Consider the following 18365-nt stretch of genomic DNA (forward strand, 5'->3'; position numbering starts at 1 on the left):
TTCTGCAGTCTTTACTGATGGTCATGTTGGCCTGAGAAAAGGGCGTTAGATGGAGAACCAACAACTTCAATCTTGAAAAAAACAAAGTGGATGTCATCCTACAAACTCCGGGGACATTCCGCAAGTGGCTGAATGCTTTGCAAGGGATCGGATAAGAAGGCAGAGGATGGGACAGTGGTCTTCAGTCCTCACGTCCACATGTGCAGTGGAGGCCACATGCCCTTAGCTGCACAGGCTTACATGCATGGGAACAGAGGCATGATAAGGCACAGTAACTCTTCCCCTCATCTCTTTGTTAAGATTCCTGCATGCAGCAGACCACCAGTAAAGACCCAGTTAAAAGTGCTGGGTGGGGCTGGACAGCAATGGCACACGCCTTTAATCCCAGCACTTGGAAGGCAGAGACAGGTGGATCTCTGTGAGTTCAAGGCCAGCCTGGTCTACAGAGAAAATTCCAGGACAGCCAGGACTGTTACACAGAGAAACCCTGTCTCAAAACACAAACAAAGTTCTGGGTGGACTGGGGTTTGGCTCAGTGTGTAGAGTACTTGCCTGGCATGCAGGAGGCCCTGGATTCTATCCTCAGAACAACATAAGCAGGCATAGTGTTATATGCCTGTGTTTCCAGTACTTAGCTGGAGACAGTGGGGTCAGGAGTTCAAAGTCACTCTTGGCCACACAGGGAGTTCAAGCTAGGCTGTGCTACATGAGACCAAACAATAAAACTGCAAAGTTAGAGACAGCTCTTGTACAGCTTGGGGTGGCCGACCACACAGCTCTGCTCTGCAGGATAGCTACCCCCTTGGGGCATTCTAATATGTCCGGTGTTGACTTTTTGTGAAAATTCTCTCCCTTCCTTCTTTCCTTCCTTCCCTTCTCCTTCTTTTTGTTTGTCTATCTGTTGATTCGTTTGTTGGTTTTGAGACAGGGTCTCATTATGTAACTCTGGCTGTCTTGGAATTCACTAATGTAGACCAGTCTGTCCTTAAAATCACAAAGATCTGCCTACCTCGAGTGCTGGGTGGGATTTAAGGTGTGCATCATTATGCCTGGCCTTCAGTTTCTCACAGTCACTCACATATTTATTGGGAATTTCTCACCTCTGTCTTGCGCTGCATCTTCACCTGATAGATAATTACTAGCTCTGGGATGTGGAGGAGATTACTCCACCTCCCTGAGGGAAACAACTGAACAAAACCTTGCCATGGCTAAGCCTTTGCAATGCTGGGACCTTTGAGGGATTTTTTTCTCACAGGTCTGCTTAACTCTCTGTGCAGGTGTCTGATGTGTGTAGTAAGCAAGGCACTAGCCCTGAGGTCAGGCTTGAGCTGGGATCTCATATCAGTTATTGACCAGAAAGACAAACTTAGTTTCTTTGCAATTCAAAAGGACCACCTCACAAGAGGAATGCAGGGAAACGCATGGCACCCTAAGATGTAGGCTCTCATTCAGGCAACAGTGACTTCCCCACCTGCCGTCAGTCCTTCCTGTAGGCAGGCAGATTGGGCACTGCAGACTTCACTTCCTTTCAAACTGGGTAGTGGTGGCGCATGCCTTTAATCCTAGCACTTCAAGGTCAGAGGATGACGAATCTCTGAGTTCGAGGCCAGCTCTGCAGTGCCAAGCCCGACAACCTGAACCCACGAGGCACAAGAAGAGAAATGAATCCACAGTTTGTCCTGATTTCCATATTCATACCTTGACATGTGCCACTCCCCAAATAAATAAGAAATAAATGTAAAAGAGGGACTAGTCTAAGAACTGAATGATACACTGTGGCTAAAAACTAAAATAAAAAAGAATTCAAGAATGAGCTCAAGTACAATGTCCTAGCTAGAAAGAAAACCCCAGACAAATCTACACTGTTAGCAGCTGTTAATTAGCAACTTGGCCTGTGTGTTTATTGTGTTTAGGTTTAATTTTCGATAGAGATGTGTAAAGAGAAACACAAATGGTTTCATGACATCACCTTCTAAGAATCACTGTCCCGCTAGACTCCGATGAGAAAGATAATTGCTTGTTTTTATAACTCTGGTTCTTCTGTTATCTCCTTCCCCCTGCTCCGGTGGAGTGATGCCCCTCCTATTCTCACATCATTAGTCGGTTCTGATGGGAGACAAGATTGCTAGCAGGTAAATCTGCCCAGAAAAGGAAGGAAAAAAATGAAGAGAACACCATGCCCTGAGAGGTCTCATGTAGCCAGGCTGGCCTTAAACTTACTGTGAGTATAACTTTGACCCTCCTCCTCCACCTCTTGGATGCTGGGATTATAGTTATGAACCGCTATGCCTGTTTTTACACAATGCTGAGCAGCTCTTCCAACTGAGCTACACCCCTACTCACTACCAGGTCATCTTGGCTCTAGGCTTTTGTTGTCATTGTGGCTTTGTGTCAAAGCCAGGGCCATGAGCATTTACACAAGTTCTACCACTGAGCTACACCCCAGGCCCCTAACCACTGCTACCAGCTGACAAACCTTGTTACAAAGGTATTTCAGGGCAGTGATGCTCAGCTGGTGAAACTTTTTGTTGTTGTTGTTGTTGTTGCTTTTGAGACAGGGTTTCTCTGTATTGTTTTGGAGGTTGTCCTGGAACTCTCTGTAGACCAGGCTGGCCTCGAACTCACAGAGATCCGCCTGCCTCTGCCTCCAGAGTGCTGGGATTAATCCGGCGTGCCCGCCAACATCCGGCGTGAAAGTATCTTTTAACAACAATAAAAAACAGTATCTAATGTCATCTAGGATGAAATGGGTACTCTTATGTACTTTAATTAGAATGAATTGTTTGAAAAGCAGTGTGGCGATTAGCATGAACCCGATAAATGCATCTGCTCTTGAATGTGAAAATTTTCTTCTTGGCAATCTTCGTGGAGGAGGGGGAGGGCAGTCTCCAGAGCGGATGCACTCACAAGGAAGCTTAGCACAGAGCTATTTTACAATGGTTAGAGTGTGATAGGTGACCGGAGCTGCCACAGAAACTATGGAGTACTTACCAGCTGAAGGGATCTGCTCCTTGTGAGTGGTTGGTCAAGGTATGGGGGCCAAAGCATGTGTGTAATTGTATCAAGATGATTTTGTGTAACAACAGAGCAAAACAGGAAATCTTTAAAATGCACACAAGGTCCTGAAGAGAACTTTGACAAACTTTGGCCATGGTTTTGTGGAGGTAAGACACTGGAGGTGGCTTTTCTTTCTTTCCAAAAGTCATGCTATTTTCAGGTTTTTCATCAAGACTGTGCTGTGTAGCTTTTCTAAGGAGCATAATAATAATAATAATAATAATAATAATAATCTTTTTACATTTATTTATAGTGTGCCTATGTGTGTGTGTGTGCCTGTGTGTGGTATGTGTGTGTGTTATGTGTGTGTGTGTGTGTGTGTGTGTGGCCACAGGTGTATGACAAGGCACACACCTGTGGAGTACAGAGGATGACTTGCAGGAGTCAGTCCTCTTCTTCTACCTTGTGGGTCCTGGGGACCAAGGGTCTTTTACCCACTGAGCCATCATCTCACGGGCCTAATGAGCACATTTTAGATAAGGAGGTAAACAAACAGTGAGGTCATATGGGACCTGGGTTTGAAGCGTGCTGTGAATGGGATACCCAGGAACAGGAGTCTGTTCCCAGGGACAGTGGCTGCAACGCTGTCTTACCCCTAGCGTCTTGAGAACTATTCGTATGGAGGAAACCATAACACGCTCAGCCTCAGTAAGACTCTGAGGCTACACACACTGTTGTGACAAGAACTTTTCACAAGAGAAACTATCGCCTCTCCTCCCACCCCCAATTCTCCTTTCTCCTATTCACACAGGGTACCTTTTAGGAATAGAATTAATTTGAATGAAAGAAAAAAAAAAGATCAGAATGACCTATCCTTTGGACTATCCTATAAGCAAAGTGCCCTCCCCCCAGATGCCTGAGCATTTTAAGTAGGGAAACATCTTCAGGTGGTAGGGACAGGGAATGTTCTCAAAACCCCACAGGCCTTCCTCCTGTGATGTGGCATGTTTGCTCTGCGGGTTTCAGGCATATTTGCTGACGTCAGCTACCCATCAAAGTTTAAAATAATAACAGTCAAAAGAAGAACGGCTTCTTTTTGCCAGGCAGTCGCGCTCTGCCAACTTCTGTGTTCTTTCTGAGTTAATAAATGTCCAAGGGCCACCTCCCCACAACCCTGGGGGGAGGAAAAAAAGCACAATAATTTTAAAAAACCACCAGGTCAGCCCATTGCCAGCATAAGCCATTCAGACAGGTGGCATTTGTGACACTCTAATGAGGATTTCACCTCTGCCTCAGAAGGAAGGCTGCCATTAAGCTTTGTGTGTACGGAATCAAATGATTGTCTGAGGACAGGGAGCTTCGCTGGTCCCTTCCTCATTTGAATGAGGCCACAGGACCAAGTGTGGGATGTTTTCTGCATCAGACGAAACTAAACAACAACGACATAATGACACCAAATGAGGTCCTTCAAAAAGTATCAACTAAGAAAACCGCCTTCTCATTTTGATTTTACTTAAAACTCTGAGAACAGTCACATGTGTTATAATCCCACAGCAGCAGCAGTGTTGGGACAGTCTGTGAAAAGGAAAGGCTCCAATGGTGATTTGAGGAAGACGTGTCCTGTTGGGGATGCTCAGACAGCTGATCTCGCAAGGGAAGAGACAGCTACAAAATCCAGAGACCTTTGAACTTATCTTTGCACGTCATTGTGGAAATGGGAGCCAGCCCCTGGCTAGTTCAGTTGATACCAGCCTTCTGACAACACACACAGCCCATTGTTATTACCTCCTTGGACATATTAGGTCCACATTCCTCAGGAAGTCCTGGGCTCCACAGGGAAATGGACCAGCAGGCTCCTTCCACCAGCCCAACAGTTTACTACAACTGATAAGTTTCAATTGGAATACCTGGACCGATTACACTGAGCGAGCCCCAGCACTATCACCAGCCACAGGAGATAATGCCACCCTTATATCTCCCCTGCCGTGAGAGGAGGGGTGCAACCATGTAGGAGCAACTCAAGTTCATAGCTAACTTTCATGTGCCTTTACCATGGCTCCGTGTCATGGTTAATCTGTTTGTCTACTCAAGGTGGCCTATCGAATTTGGAGGCCTTATCAAGTAAACTCTGATGTTTGCACTTGAAGTAAATTGGTACTTGCAATCTACTTGGACCAGAACCTTAACTCCAACCATAGATACAGAAGTTAGACTTAGATCTAGGTAAAATTCATGAAGGTCATGGTTGATTTTAATCATAGAGCTGGACTTAACATCTAAGCACTATGCAAAATCTTTGCTTTCAAGTTAAATAGTTGACACTAGAATGTTCATCAAAACAGCAAAGTGGGCTGGGCCTCATTCTGCAGCTTCCCCTTTTTTCTTAACTGTACTTGAGTCAATGAATAGGCATCGTGAGCTAGAAGACAGCACATCTGCCTTTGCAGAAACACATCCCAAAGAGTCAAATTACACTTCTACCCTGGATTATGTGTGCCAGGATTTTATAATTCAAAAGGGCTAAGTTTGGGGTGGAGTCCAGGAGTGGATGGGGGGCTTTTAACACATTGTATTTAGTAAGGAGAAACACAGCCTTAGATTTCCATGCAGTTTGGCCTTCACAGAAATAAAAGGCAAATGATTTAGTAGATGGGTAATTCCCAAACCTGAAGAAATGTAAACAGCCAGGGTTTTGGTGCCTATGGGTTTTATCAAAGATGTTAAGCAAGGCAGAGACCAACACTAGTGCGTCCTCTTTGGCTAGTTTTAACACGTTTCCCGTCACAATTAACATTCAAGGAATTTCCTTTTCATCCAAGTGTTTTCTTTTACCAGCACTTTATGCCACAGATCATAGTTCTAGCTGTCATCAGTCCTTCCCATACAGAGGAGCGGTTAAAACATCCACAATGTTTTTCTTTTTTCTTGTTTTGAAAATGGGCTTGGACCTTGTCGGTTTACCAAAGGTGTTTTAAAAACAGGGAGGAGTTCTCACCTCCTGACTCCTTTTCCTGGGAAGCTTAGGAAGCTTAGGGCTTCCTTGTCCAGGACCCTCCTCCATACTCATCCTGAATCAGAGGAGCATGCTGCCTGGCAGGTGTGCTCTCCACTCTTCAGACCCGTGGGAACTCTAAGCTCACCCCCACGACCTAACTTCGTGTCCCTGAGCAGACCGGGCCTGTGTATGCTGTCTGTAAGCTTCTAGGCTCACTCCCTACTACTTCTACACGAGGGATTCGCACACAGGGGGTACCGAGTCCGAGTCTTGGCTGTGCATAGAGCTCAGCCCAGTATCTGAGTCCTCATCGTTGCCGGGGCAGCTCTTAGCTAGTCCCCGGGCCTGGTCTACCCACATCTCTGCACAGGTCTGAGGCTGGGGTTCCCGCGAGGGTCCGCCTGAACCCAGAGTTCCATCATCCACCACCGTCTGCTCCAAAGTGCGCAAAGTCTGGAGAAGGCCCTGCAGCTCGCGCTCCTTGATGTCCCTCTGCTGCTGGCTGTAATCCAAGTCAGCCTTGACGGCCTCCAGGTCCGTGCTGAGCCTCAGCCCGATGTAAAGGCTGGTGCTGAGCTGCGTCCTGACCCGCTCCTGCTCCAGCAGCAGCTCGCCATCCGGACTGTCGTCGGGCTCCGGGGGCTCCTCTCGAGCCGCCAGCTCTTCACTGCGCCGCCTCATCCACCGCTGGTTCAGCTCCTCCTGGATTTCGGAGGACAGGCGCTCCATCAACTCCTCCTGCTGGGCGCGCTCCTCCTGCAGCCGCACCAGGTCTTCGCAGCGCCGCGCCAACTCCTCCAGCGCGGCCGCCTGAGCCTCGCCGTCCAGGGCTGCCACGGCCTCCGTCCCCTTCTCTGCCAGCGTCGCCTCCTCGGGCTCCTCTCCAGGAGCCGGCCCGTCGAAGTCGATGTCAGCCCCTACCAGGTACGTATCCTGCACGTAGTTGACTCCGTGCCGCCGCATGCGGTCCAGGTGTACCTTGGCCTCATAGCGGTCGATCTCGCGGTCCAGCTCCCGGAGTCGCTGCACCTGTTGGCGGATAGTGTGATCCTGCGACAACACCAGATGCACCAGCGTCTCCATGCGCTCCACCGACGCGCTTTCGTGGGTCCGAGGGGGCGACGAACACGACGAGGCGGTGGACGACGACGTGGACGAACAAGGCGACGACGGCGGCTGCTGGCGCCTCCGGTTGAGCTTGGCCAGCTTGCGGAAGGCCTTGCGCACCACCCGTCGCTGCTTCTCCTGGGTCAAGGCCAGGCTGGGCCGCGCTGGGGCTCCCCGGGCCAGGCAGGAGCGCTCGCGGCTGAGCACTACCCGCGCCTCAGCGCTGCGGGGCCCCGCGTTGGGCAGCGACGCCTCGCTGCGCACCAGCACGAAGCGCACATTCTCCTGCTCGTCGCCCCAGGCGGTCCAGAGGCGCAAGATCCGCGTCTTGTTGGGCAGGATGCGCTCAAAACCGCGCCACTTCTCCACGATGCAATAGCAGTGCGGTGGCCCACATAGCATGCCCTGGGGCATCGCGTCGTCGTCATCCTCGTCGTTTTCGTCCGGGGGCTCGGGCAGCTCCAACGGACTGGAGGGGTCCTCCGCCATCCCCCGTCGCTGGCCCCGCCGCTGCCTGCGTCGCCGCCGGCAACCGTCCTCTAAAAGCACCCGCACCACGTCTGAGCAGGTGGTGCGGCGGGAGAGGCCGGACACCAGCTTCTCCTCTTGGCAGATCCACACCGAAATCTTCTTCTCCGAAGGATCCATAGTGCAACTGGGACGCGAGGGACAGGTCCGGTTACGCGCTACTGGGGCGGCAGGGCCAGCGCGGGCAACCTGGCAGCTCCCGAACTGAAGGAGAATCCGTGACCCGGTCCCCGGCGTCACTAGCCTTTCTCCCCGGCTGTGCACTGAAATCAGGCGGCGGCTCCCGCAGCAGCGGCTGTTTTCGACTCGGACGGCGGGCTCTTCCGAGGCAGCCTGCCGGGACTCAGGTTCCTACGACTCTGGCTCTGCCCACCGTGTCCGAGGCCTCCGGGTTTTGCTCCTCCCCACCTGGCTCCACCTCTTCCCGCCCCCAGCGCCCTGAGCTGCAACTGAGAGCACCGCAGGCGCAGCGCCCAGGCTCGCCCCTCCCAGCCCCGCTGCCGGGTCTGCCCCTAACTCGGGTTGCTGTCATCGCGCGAGTCCCATTCTCCACTGGGAGCAAAGAAGGACTCCGGGACCTCTCTGCCACAAGGCGTGGAGTCCGCGCCTCACCTGACATCAGCTCGGCGCCCCCCAACCCCTCCGCTCGGCTTTGCCTCGCGTGAAGAGCTGGCTGGAAACACTTAACCAGACTTCCTCCTTTCCCATCGCTCCCAGATGAGCGTGGTCTTCAGGACAGCGCCCTCTGTACACTGCACTTTGCACAGGTGGAGAAACTGAGGCACCCAACAGCTTCTAGTGGGGACGTTGTGATCCACTATCTGACCAACTCGGGTTTGTAAGCTGTCTCCAAGCTTTCCAGTTCTCCTCAACCACAGTGGGGTCCGTGAGCATATAGATATGCAATGGTTTGATGGTGGTGCTCAACTCCCCATAGATCAGAACTGCGGGCCCTCACCTCCATTTCCCACAACCCTCTTGACAGAAAAACGGATACAGAGGGAGTCTGGGAGGCAGGCCGTTCCTATGACTGTTTCTGCTGTTTCTGGTACTAGATGTGCTCCGCAAACGCTAGGGGTCAAGTGTCAGAACACAAATCCAAAGCCACAATATGGAAGCTTCTTAAACTCTCTTAGTGCACGGCTTGTTCTGAGCTTGTCCCGGGAAGCACACATCTGACAGCTCACTCTCCTGCCTCAAGACCCTGGATGTCTCATTAATCTCGTAAAGTACTTTTGTCGATGGAAAGATTCCTTCCTCGAACATTTGCTGATTTCCCACTGTGCTCTAAGGCCAGTGCAAGGGATGTGATAATGAGCAAATCTCCTGGCCTACAAGGAGTTCACCGTAGCTCAGTAACCATTTCCACCACCAGGTCTTCTGGGTTCTGACCAGGGAAGTCACTACGTATTAGGGGAACACGCCTGGTGCTGCACAGTAGCATAGACCTCATCCTGGTCAGTCCGCAAAGCCTTCCCATCAGGGCTGCTATCTGGGGCATGACCAAAAAGAACCATTTGAATTTTCTAAAGGACAAAGAGATGGGGGAGGGAGAGGCACAGGGAAGGCAGAAGGAATCAGCGTGCAAACTAAAGAATCAAGACTGCATGGCAGTCACTGGGCTACAAGAAGTTAAAGTGACAAAAGTATCTGACAAGGATGAACTAACAGAAGCCCAGGTCAGGAGGGGTCTTCAATGCTAAGCATGTGCTTTTGGGTTTATCAGAAGCATGGTGTGGGTGCTGGGATCACACTGGGTGCTTTTACTTACTGTGACCCCAGGGAGAATGTAATATCTCTGAATCTCACCTGTAAAATGATGATAGCCTCAAAAGTAACTGCTATAAGGATTAAATGTCAGGACCTGGTAAGTCTATAGCAGACGTTTTAATTGAAGGGTTAGGTAACCTGGGAGGTATATGTTTTCTTTTTATTGCTGTAAAATGGATTACCATGCACCTGGTAGCTGAAAGCAGCACCCACCCATGATTTCACTTTCTGAAGGTCATAGGTTGTGCTTGGCTTGACTGCTTAGGGTACTCCAGCTGGAGAGGGAAGCCACTTCAAACCCATTCAGATGTGCTTCCAGAAACCACTTCACTTCCGCTACAGCACAGAAGTCCCCATCTTCTTAGTGGCCTTCATCAGAACCTCTCTCGGCCTCTTACACATTCGTCCCGTGTGGCTATGTGTGCCCCATTTAAAGTAGTAATGGCAGGTCAGAATCACCTAGTCCTCTTAGCATCTAATTCTGGCATCACCCTTTGCTAGCAGTGAGAGAAAATTCTGCTTGTAAAAGGCTGACTTCATCAGGCAGACCCACCTAGGGAAACTCTCTATAGGAAGGTCGTCTGATTAGCCACTGTGCTGGCTACATTTATGTCACCTTGACACAAGATAAAATAATCAGAGAGGAGGAAGCCTTGATTGAGAAAATGCCTCCATACAGTTGGACTGTAGGCAAGCCTGTACGGCATTTTCTTAGTTATTGATGGCAGAGCTCCCAGCCCATTGTGGGTGGTTCCATCTCTGGGACAGTGGTCCTGGGTTCTACAAGAAAGCAGGCTGAGCAAGCCATGGGGAACAAAACAGTAAGCGGCTCCCCTCCATGGCCTCTGCATCAGCCCCTGTCTCCAGGTTCCTGCCCTGCTTGAGTTCCTGCCCTCACTGTTTTTGACAATGAACTTAATATGGAGCTGTGAGTGAAATTAACCCTTCCCTCCCCCAAGTTGCTTTTGTCATGGTGTTTCATCACAGCGATAGTAACCCTAACTAAGTCAGTCACCTTAACTATATCTGCACAATCACCTTGATTGCGTGCTGTGTCAGTCACCAGAGCAATAACGGGATATGGGAGTGGTGGAGATCATGAGGCCAGGTGGGATTCTTCCCACCGTGGAGCATAATGATGCCATGGTCAGATCTTCACTATTGAACCATCATATGGTGCAGGGATCATAGCACAGGAAGGGGTGTAGTGGCTGCCTAGAAGGCCCTTAAAAGACATCCCATTCATGAAAAGAAGAGATGGTGGGCTACATTGCCTCTAGAAAGACAAATCAAGGTGATATGTGCATGATCATTTAGCAGTGTTTCAGAGTGGGTTCGAGAGTTCACCCCAATTACATTTGCATTGAGGATAAAGGAATAAAACAAACTCACCTCCTTTGGTTCTCTCACTTAGCAGGAGCAGACATCAGGAGTAAAGAGCTCTCATGGACCAAGCAGGTCATCGGTTCTGCAGCAGACCATAGGGGAGCACCTTCTACCCCAGCTTCATTCTGACACTGTCTACTTGGAGAGATCCCAGGTTGAGAACTCAGTCCTTAAGACTGCCTCCTACCTTACCTCAGATGACAGCTACAAGCCCAGACTTGAACTGAGGGTCAGCTAGAGAGGTGCAAGGAAAAATGTGGGAGAAGTGGGTGTTTACATGTCACCCTCCAGGAACATCCATGTATGCTGCTATCCAAAATTCTCCAACCTGGTGGTTTGGGCCAGTCCTGTGGAAGTGTCATTAGATAGGCATGATGGATGAAGGCATTAGTCATTGATGGCTACCTTAACCTTTCAGCCTCTCTTCCCTCCCAGAATGTTGAGGAATGGGAATGAGGGTCCCAAAAAACAATAGCTTGTCTGTCATTTTCATCATTCTGGAGCTGCTTTCAAGAGTCAAGGACAAAAGAACAAATGTTTGCCCCCCCCCGCCAATGCCCTTCTTGCTATAAATCATTTAGGAAATTACAAAGACTATATATAAATGGTTTCAAGTCAGAAGCTGGTGAGCAAAAAGAAGCATAAGCAGTCACGAACTGCATAATGACATTCCTGCCAAGGACATACCACATACCCGCTGGTGGTCCCATGAGAACAGAATGGAAGAGTTCAAAAGTTCCTGTGGCCTAGGGATGCTATAGCCATCATTATGTCATCATGCACTCTATGGGTCATGTGTGGATGTAAATAAATCTGCCATGTTGCCAGTGCTAAAAAAGCAAAACACATGCAATTACTACTCAATGATGGAAATAAATGACGGTATTTGTTTTGCCTTTATGGTTTGTGTTCTTAGTATACTGCACTCTTGGTTGTTATTTTAGAGCAAACTTGTTCTTATAAAAACATAGTTGGTTACAGAATAGCACACTGCCCTGTGCAGGAAGCAGCTCAGACATCTCCTAGTTACTGTATCATCCACTGCAAGGCTTTCACTTGTGCTTGAATTATTTTGTGTTGTTTGTCTCTCATGACCCTACTAGCATCAATAGGTGTGTGTGTGTGTGTGTGTGTGTGTGTGTGTGTGTGACCACATGTATGATGGTGGCTATACCATCTAGGTTTGATGAGTATGCTCTGCATATTTTCACAGTGACAAACTCACCCACTACTGCATTTCTCAGAATGTATCCTTTCATCCTGTTGTTCAGCAATATAAAACTGTATGTCAAATGGACTCAAAAGATGACTCAGTAGCTAAGAGTGCTAGCCCAAAACTACAGTTTTGAGGACTCTGACCCCCTTCTTCTGGCCTCTTTAGGCTTCTCTACAACATGTGGTACAAATAAATGTAAGCAGACATTCATATAAAATAGTTTTTTTAAACCCATATACCATACCACAATTGCCACAGGTTTGTAAATCATGATCTTCTCATCTGGGTAAAGGAACAATAGCAGAACCTTTAAAGACATTACATGGAACAAAACAATGTACAGTATATAAAATACCTGTGTCCAGGTTAATCATTGTCAACTTGACTGGGCTTGGAATCACCTAAAAGGCACACCTCTTGACACATCTGTGAGGGTGCAAAAAATCGTAACCAAGGGGGAAGACCCACTCTGAATCTGGGCAGTACCATCCATGAACTAGGGTCCCAGAACAAAAGCACTTAACAAACACTAAATAAAGCACAGCACAAGAACGCACACAAGGGACACTGGCTGTTCTTGCAGCAAATTAACAGGACCATGGAAATATCCAACCATTAAGAGATGACTCCACAGACAAGAAGTTGCCCCTAACTCTGAAGGTTTGTAACAATTAACTCTGGTATATTTATTTGTTCAGGCAACAATGAATCCCCAACATGCATTTGCCAGTGCAAAATGACAGTTTCAGATGAATGCATGGGAAAGGATCTTGCTTATACTTTAAAGGATACACACAGAACACATATGCATAAAATTGTTCTCTGTGTTTCCCAGGAGTCTAGACACCTGTAAGAACATGCATAGAGAATGGTCCTAAACCCTCAGCTCAAAGCTCCTGGCAGAGGGGCTGTCAAATTTAGCTTCATGTTGTAATGATTTTATATGAATTTAGTTGTCTTTTAACAATGCAGTCACAATGAGTAACGTTTGCTTCCTTGCTTGCTTGCTTGCTTACATGCTTGCTTGCTTCCATGCTTGCTTGAATCAGGGTCTCACTCTGTAGCCCAGACTAGCCATGAACTCCAGGTGATCCTCTTGCCCTCATCCTCCCAAGTGCTAGTATTGCAGGCTTGTTCCCCCACACCCATCTCTGTGATGTATAACTTTCAAAGGTGAAGATACTAGAATTGGGATCACTACCCACTGCCGTTTTTCCTTTAGTCCCCTCCCTTACCTGACAATGTCTCATTTCTGTGATACCAGCCATTACACAGTTATGTCTGTTCCCTTCTCCCTGTAGGGCATCATGTGGCTCCCGACTTTGTGCTAATGTTTGTGAGAATAACAATGCCCCTGGCAAAGGGTTCGAAGGCAGCATGAGACTCACGGTGTCTTCACTCCTCTCTCTCCAGGGACACTTTCCAAATGCATCTCAGTTCTCAGAGGGGTGGCAGAGCCCTTTGTGAAATTCCCACGTTGGCTCTCAAAGGTGGCTCGTCATTCGAGCCTGTGGGAGTGTTTACCTTCCTAAGACCTGTGAGAGTAAAGCATAGCAGCTCCCTTACTATGAGAAAACAGGGGCCAGAAGGGAGGGGCTGGCTACTTTCCCAGCTCACACAGCTCTGCGGAAGTTGGCATTTCTCTGGAACTTTCTGCTTTTCCAGTCTGTCAGTCAAGGTTCACAGCAGTCCGGAACACCCCAAACAGGAACTTCCGCCCTTAATTATGTTGAGCCACACAAAAACGTGACTAGATTTTATTGACTGAACTGGTTTCTTGTAATGATTAGCTCCAGAAAATTATTTGGCAAACTGTTTCCAGAAGCTTGTGGCCCAGACTTGGTGGAGCTGAGCACCGCTACCCTTGTGCACCTTACAAAAAAAAAAAAAAAAAAAAAAAAAAAACCCTTCTCTGACTAAACTAAGCCCAGGACGGACTGGAGCATGAATGCTGGGCTGTCATCGCTGGAGCAGATGGCTTCTTAAAGTGAGGGGAAACCTGGCATGGTGCTTTTTAAAAAGCAGTTTACTGAAGAAGAAGAAAAAAAACCAGTTTACTGGGCTCTAGTAAATGGAAATTCCTGTTCTCTGATTGTTATTTTTCATAAAGGCAAGATTAATTTAAACATTTATTATCATTATTATTAAAGTGTGTGTGTGTGAGAGAGAGAAAGAGAGAGGGGGGCGGGGAGAGAGATTGTGTGAGTGTGAGCATACACGTGTCAAGGCACACATGTGGAGATCAGAGGATAATTTTTGGAAGTCCATTCTTGCTTTCTACCACAGGTTCCAGGGATCAAACTCAGGTAGTCCAACTGGTGTGTTTTTGCCTAATGAGCCACCATCTGGCCTCCCCTGATGATTCTTATGTACACTAACTTGGACACAGACATGTCGATCTCAGAACTGGACATGTGAACTCTTAATGAGAACATGCTTTGGCCATTTTGGTTCCATATAGAGATGATGATATGCGTCTGCAAACAAGAAGATGGCAGGAGCAGATAACAGCTTAGAAAGAGATGCCCCAGGCCGGAAAGAGAAAGCAGAACTCTGTGGGATGGGAGGAGCTGCTTATCCATTCTCCTCTTGGGACTGGTGGATGGTTGACAGAAGTCTGGGCTATGAAGTTGAGGACATAACAATGCTTAGGTAAGAGACTCTAAAGCAACAGTCACTCCAGGTATGGGAAAGACATTCTGCAAGTGAGTTTGCATGCTTCATCTTTGTTCCAAGCAAGGGAGTCTGGCGTCTGTTTGGCAGATGGCTTTCTGGGAATTTACAGTACATACAGAGCAGAGCTGCCACCTATTCAATGTTGGGTTTTGTTTGAATAATTCTCATTATCTGTTGTTACCCAGTAATGAAAGGTGATACTGTTAATGAGTGTGTGAACGAGACAATGTCTTCAATGTCACATCTGAATCATTCCCAGCTTTGTCAGGGTAGAATAGCCCTGACCCAAAGTGTGCCCTTTCTTCATTGTAGGGAACACTATCAATTCTCTCCAAGTGTCCCCAACACCAAATTATTGTGTATCAATTGCTCTCTTCTCAGAACACAGTATGAGGCCTGTGCTTGAGTTTCTGCTATTCTGTGTGTGCAGAATGCTAGCTTTCTTTCTGCAGTGAAGATGATTGAGTTGAGGGGAGTCTCAATGTCACATTGATCAGCTTGGAAGTGTGGTTGTTTTAGAAACTGACACAAACTGCAAGGATTTGCAAGTCCATTTAAAGCACATTGTTTTGAAGAAATTAAATTGGACTGAGCAGAACTTTGGGTGCAAATTACCCTCGAATGCAGAAACCAACATGACAAGATGTTCTGATTTTCTCCACTGAGGAAGACACAGAGATATTTTTCCTTTGTCATCACATCCATCCGGATGGAAGAGAAAGGCTGTAGGCCAGATAAGGAAAATAGGTTACATCTGGCATCCTAGTGTTCTTTTCCCTGCGTGCTGAAGAAGCTTCTCTTTGTTCCATTCCTGAAGTGCAGCCTTGTTTTCTTGGGCTGGGTTCTGGGTTAACCCTGGGTTAGACTATGGATCTCTTACACTTGATCCTGTGATTGAGAGACCCACACAATTGCAAGCCTAGAATACAATCAGACCCCTATTAGCTGAAATCTCCGTGAACAGCACAGAAGCCACTTGATCTTACACAAGTCTTTTGGGGTAGCTTTCTCTTTTGTACCAGTTAAGTTTCAAGATGAAATCAGATGGATTATCAGTCCAAGGACATTTGCTGCTTTAGAATGGACCTTTTAAGAATTTTGCAAAACTATGAATGCTCTAAAATGTACTTCCTCCATAGGATGCAACAACACTCTCTTGAATAGGTGCATATCCCAAAGGACTGAGAGCAGGATCTCAAAGATGTTCTCACACTCACGTTCATCATCCACAATACCAAAAATAAAAGCAACTGTGGGGGGAGGGAAAGGGAGAGGGACCTGGAACTGACTTGTGAAGCAACCTTGTTTCTTATCTAAATTAAAAAAAAAAGAATAAAAAAAAAGCAACTGTGGGGTACATTGATCTATAGATGGATCAGTACCATGTGATATATATATATATATAATGGATTGTTACTCAGCCTTTAAGGGGGTGATTATTATAAGATTTAGAACCTTGAGAACATAATGCTAAACAAAGCAAGGAAGTTATTAAAAAGGCAGACGACTATAACTCTACTTATATCAGGTGCCCAGAATAATCAAATTCATGAAGTCAGAGAACCCAGTGGTGTCCCGGGGAAGAGGGAGAAAGTGGGGAGCCCTCTTACACAGTTTTACTTTCACAATATGAAAACAGTTTGGACTCTGATAATGGTGATGGTTGCACAACATGTATGCCTACTTAACGCGGCTGACTTTCACATTTAAAAATCAGTTACCATGTTGTAGTGGACTGATTAAGATGTCTACCATAGCATTGGGCATTTGGATACCTTGTTTCCAGTGAGTGGATGGTGCTGTTTGGGGAGGCTTAGGAAGTATGGTCTTGTTGGAAGAAGTGTGTCACTGGAGGCGAGCTTTCAGAGTTTAAAGACTCAGTGCTGTTTCTAGTTCATCCCCTCTGCTTCAGGCTTATGGTTCAAGATGTGAACATCTATCCCTTGTTCTAGTTGTCACGTCTGCTGCATGCTACAGTGATGGTCCATCATGCCTCTGGAAGCATATGTCAAATAATAAGCCTATCCTCTACAAGTTGCCCTAGGGGTAGTATTTTACCACTGCAGTAGAAAAGTAACTAATACAGGTGCTGAATGTTAAGTTGTGTATATTTTACTACCTTTGAAAATAATAACAAAGAGCTGGGAGATGGCTTAGTAATTAGGAACACTTACTGCTCTTGCAGATGACATGGGTTCAGTTCCTAGCATCTACATCAGGTTCTAGGTGTCCTCAGGAGGCAGTTGGAAGCACATGATGCACATAAATTCTCACAAGCACACATATACAACTTTTTTTTTGGTTTTTCGAGACAGGGTTTCTCTGTGGCTTTGGAGGCTGTCCTGGAACTCACTTTGTAGACCAGGCTGGCCTCGAACTCACAGAGATCCGCCTGCCTCTGCCTCGCGAGTGCTGGGATTAAAGGCGTGCGCCACCAACGCCTGGCCATATACAACTTTAAAAGGAAATAATGTTTTGCCTGATGTATGTCTATATGCTTCGTATGGCGTACACAGAAGTCAAAAAAGAGTGGGAGTTACAGACTGTTGTGAACTGCTATGTGGGTGCTGGGAATCAAACCTGGGTCCTCTGCATGAGCAGCCAGTGTTCTTAACTGCTGAACCCTCTCTCCAGCCTCAAATAATAATAGTTTTGAAGAGTTTATACTGTATTTCTTATCAAGAGACCCTTCAACTTTTTCAAGGAATTTCAAGTGCAATACTCTTCACATGACTTTCAAAGTAAGTATTCTACTTGTTAACTCCCCTCTCCCTGCTTTGAGACACCAAATTCCTGGTCCCTACTCATTTGAATAAAATATTTGTCTTCCTTCTCCTTTCACCCTGCTTCCCCAGGGCTCTGTGTAGCATGTGCTAGCCATGGGTGCTGTTTGTGGCTTCATTGCTCTGGTCTTTATCAGAAATTTAGGTAGGTATTTGCATACACTGTTAAGTTTGATAAATGACACTGGGCACCAACAGCTGCATTAAGGATCCTGGATATCTCTACGTTGACATAGCACATTTTTATTCTAAGACTGATGGTCTTCCTAGTTCTCAAAGCTGTTTGTAGAATCAACAGTACACAGCCTGCTGAAGTGCCTGGAGACTGTGGCCAGAACACACACCTTTCCAGCAGATATTGCTTATTAAGCAATAGAAAACAAAAAGAGTCAGGTGGATTCAGAGACTCTTCATCCCTGTCCCCTGGAGCACTAGGTTTCTAAGCAGGTTTTCTGTCTCAGGAATGACAGAACGAAGTGCTAAGCCTTTTCATTTGTAGGTCAGCTATTGAAACTGCATGCTCGTGTGTGTGTGTGTGTGTGTGTGTGTGTGTGTGTGTGTGTGTGTGTGTGTGTACAGTTTGCATTGATTAACCGGGACATAGCTTCTGAGAACTTCCTTGGGTGATGTTGTCATTGTGCAAAGTATAACTGTCCCAATCCCAAGTGGTATGGTTCAGTCACCATGTGTGGCCCCTTGATCCAATCAACAGACAAGTAAACCCATGTACATGAAGTGGCTTGAAACTGATTTGGGGTTCAGAGGACATGCCTGGTGGGATTCTAGGCTCTTGTTCCTAGAACAAGAAATTGGGCCAAAAAAAACCTAGCTTCAGCAGAAACAGAGACAGTTAATTAAGAAAAGGGAGGAAGCAGGCTGGAGCAACAAGACTGTTTAATAGTTCAGA

At 47.1% G+C, this 18365-nt stretch overlaps 1 protein-coding gene across 1 annotated transcript; it reads right to left on the reverse strand.

Annotated features, from left to right (window-relative positions):
• Window positions 1-4488: 4488 nt before the first annotated feature.
• On the reverse strand, window positions 4489-8025 carry Rassf10 (Ras association domain family member 10). The gene has a single exon (XM_013126756.3). The coding sequence runs from the start codon at window positions 7745-7747 to the stop codon at window positions 6221-6223; it is 1527 nt and encodes a 508-aa protein (XP_012982210.1). The 5' UTR covers window positions 7748-8025; the 3' UTR covers window positions 4489-6220.
• Between the last annotated feature and the right edge of the window lie 10340 nt (window positions 8026-18365).

The sequence above is a fragment of the Mesocricetus auratus genome, unplaced genomic scaffold, assembly GCF_017639785.1.
Source record: "Mesocricetus auratus isolate SY011 unplaced genomic scaffold, BCM_Maur_2.0 Super-Scaffold_4256, whole genome shotgun sequence".
In the NCBI taxonomy this organism is placed as follows: domain Eukaryota; kingdom Metazoa; phylum Chordata; class Mammalia; order Rodentia; family Cricetidae; genus Mesocricetus; species Mesocricetus auratus.

What these genes read in the sequence shown, in the direction of transcription:
- Rassf10 (XM_013126756.3), bottom strand. Translation starts at nt 7,747, where the DNA reads ATGGATCCTTCGGAGAAGAAGATTTCGGTGTGGATCTGCCAAGAGGAG.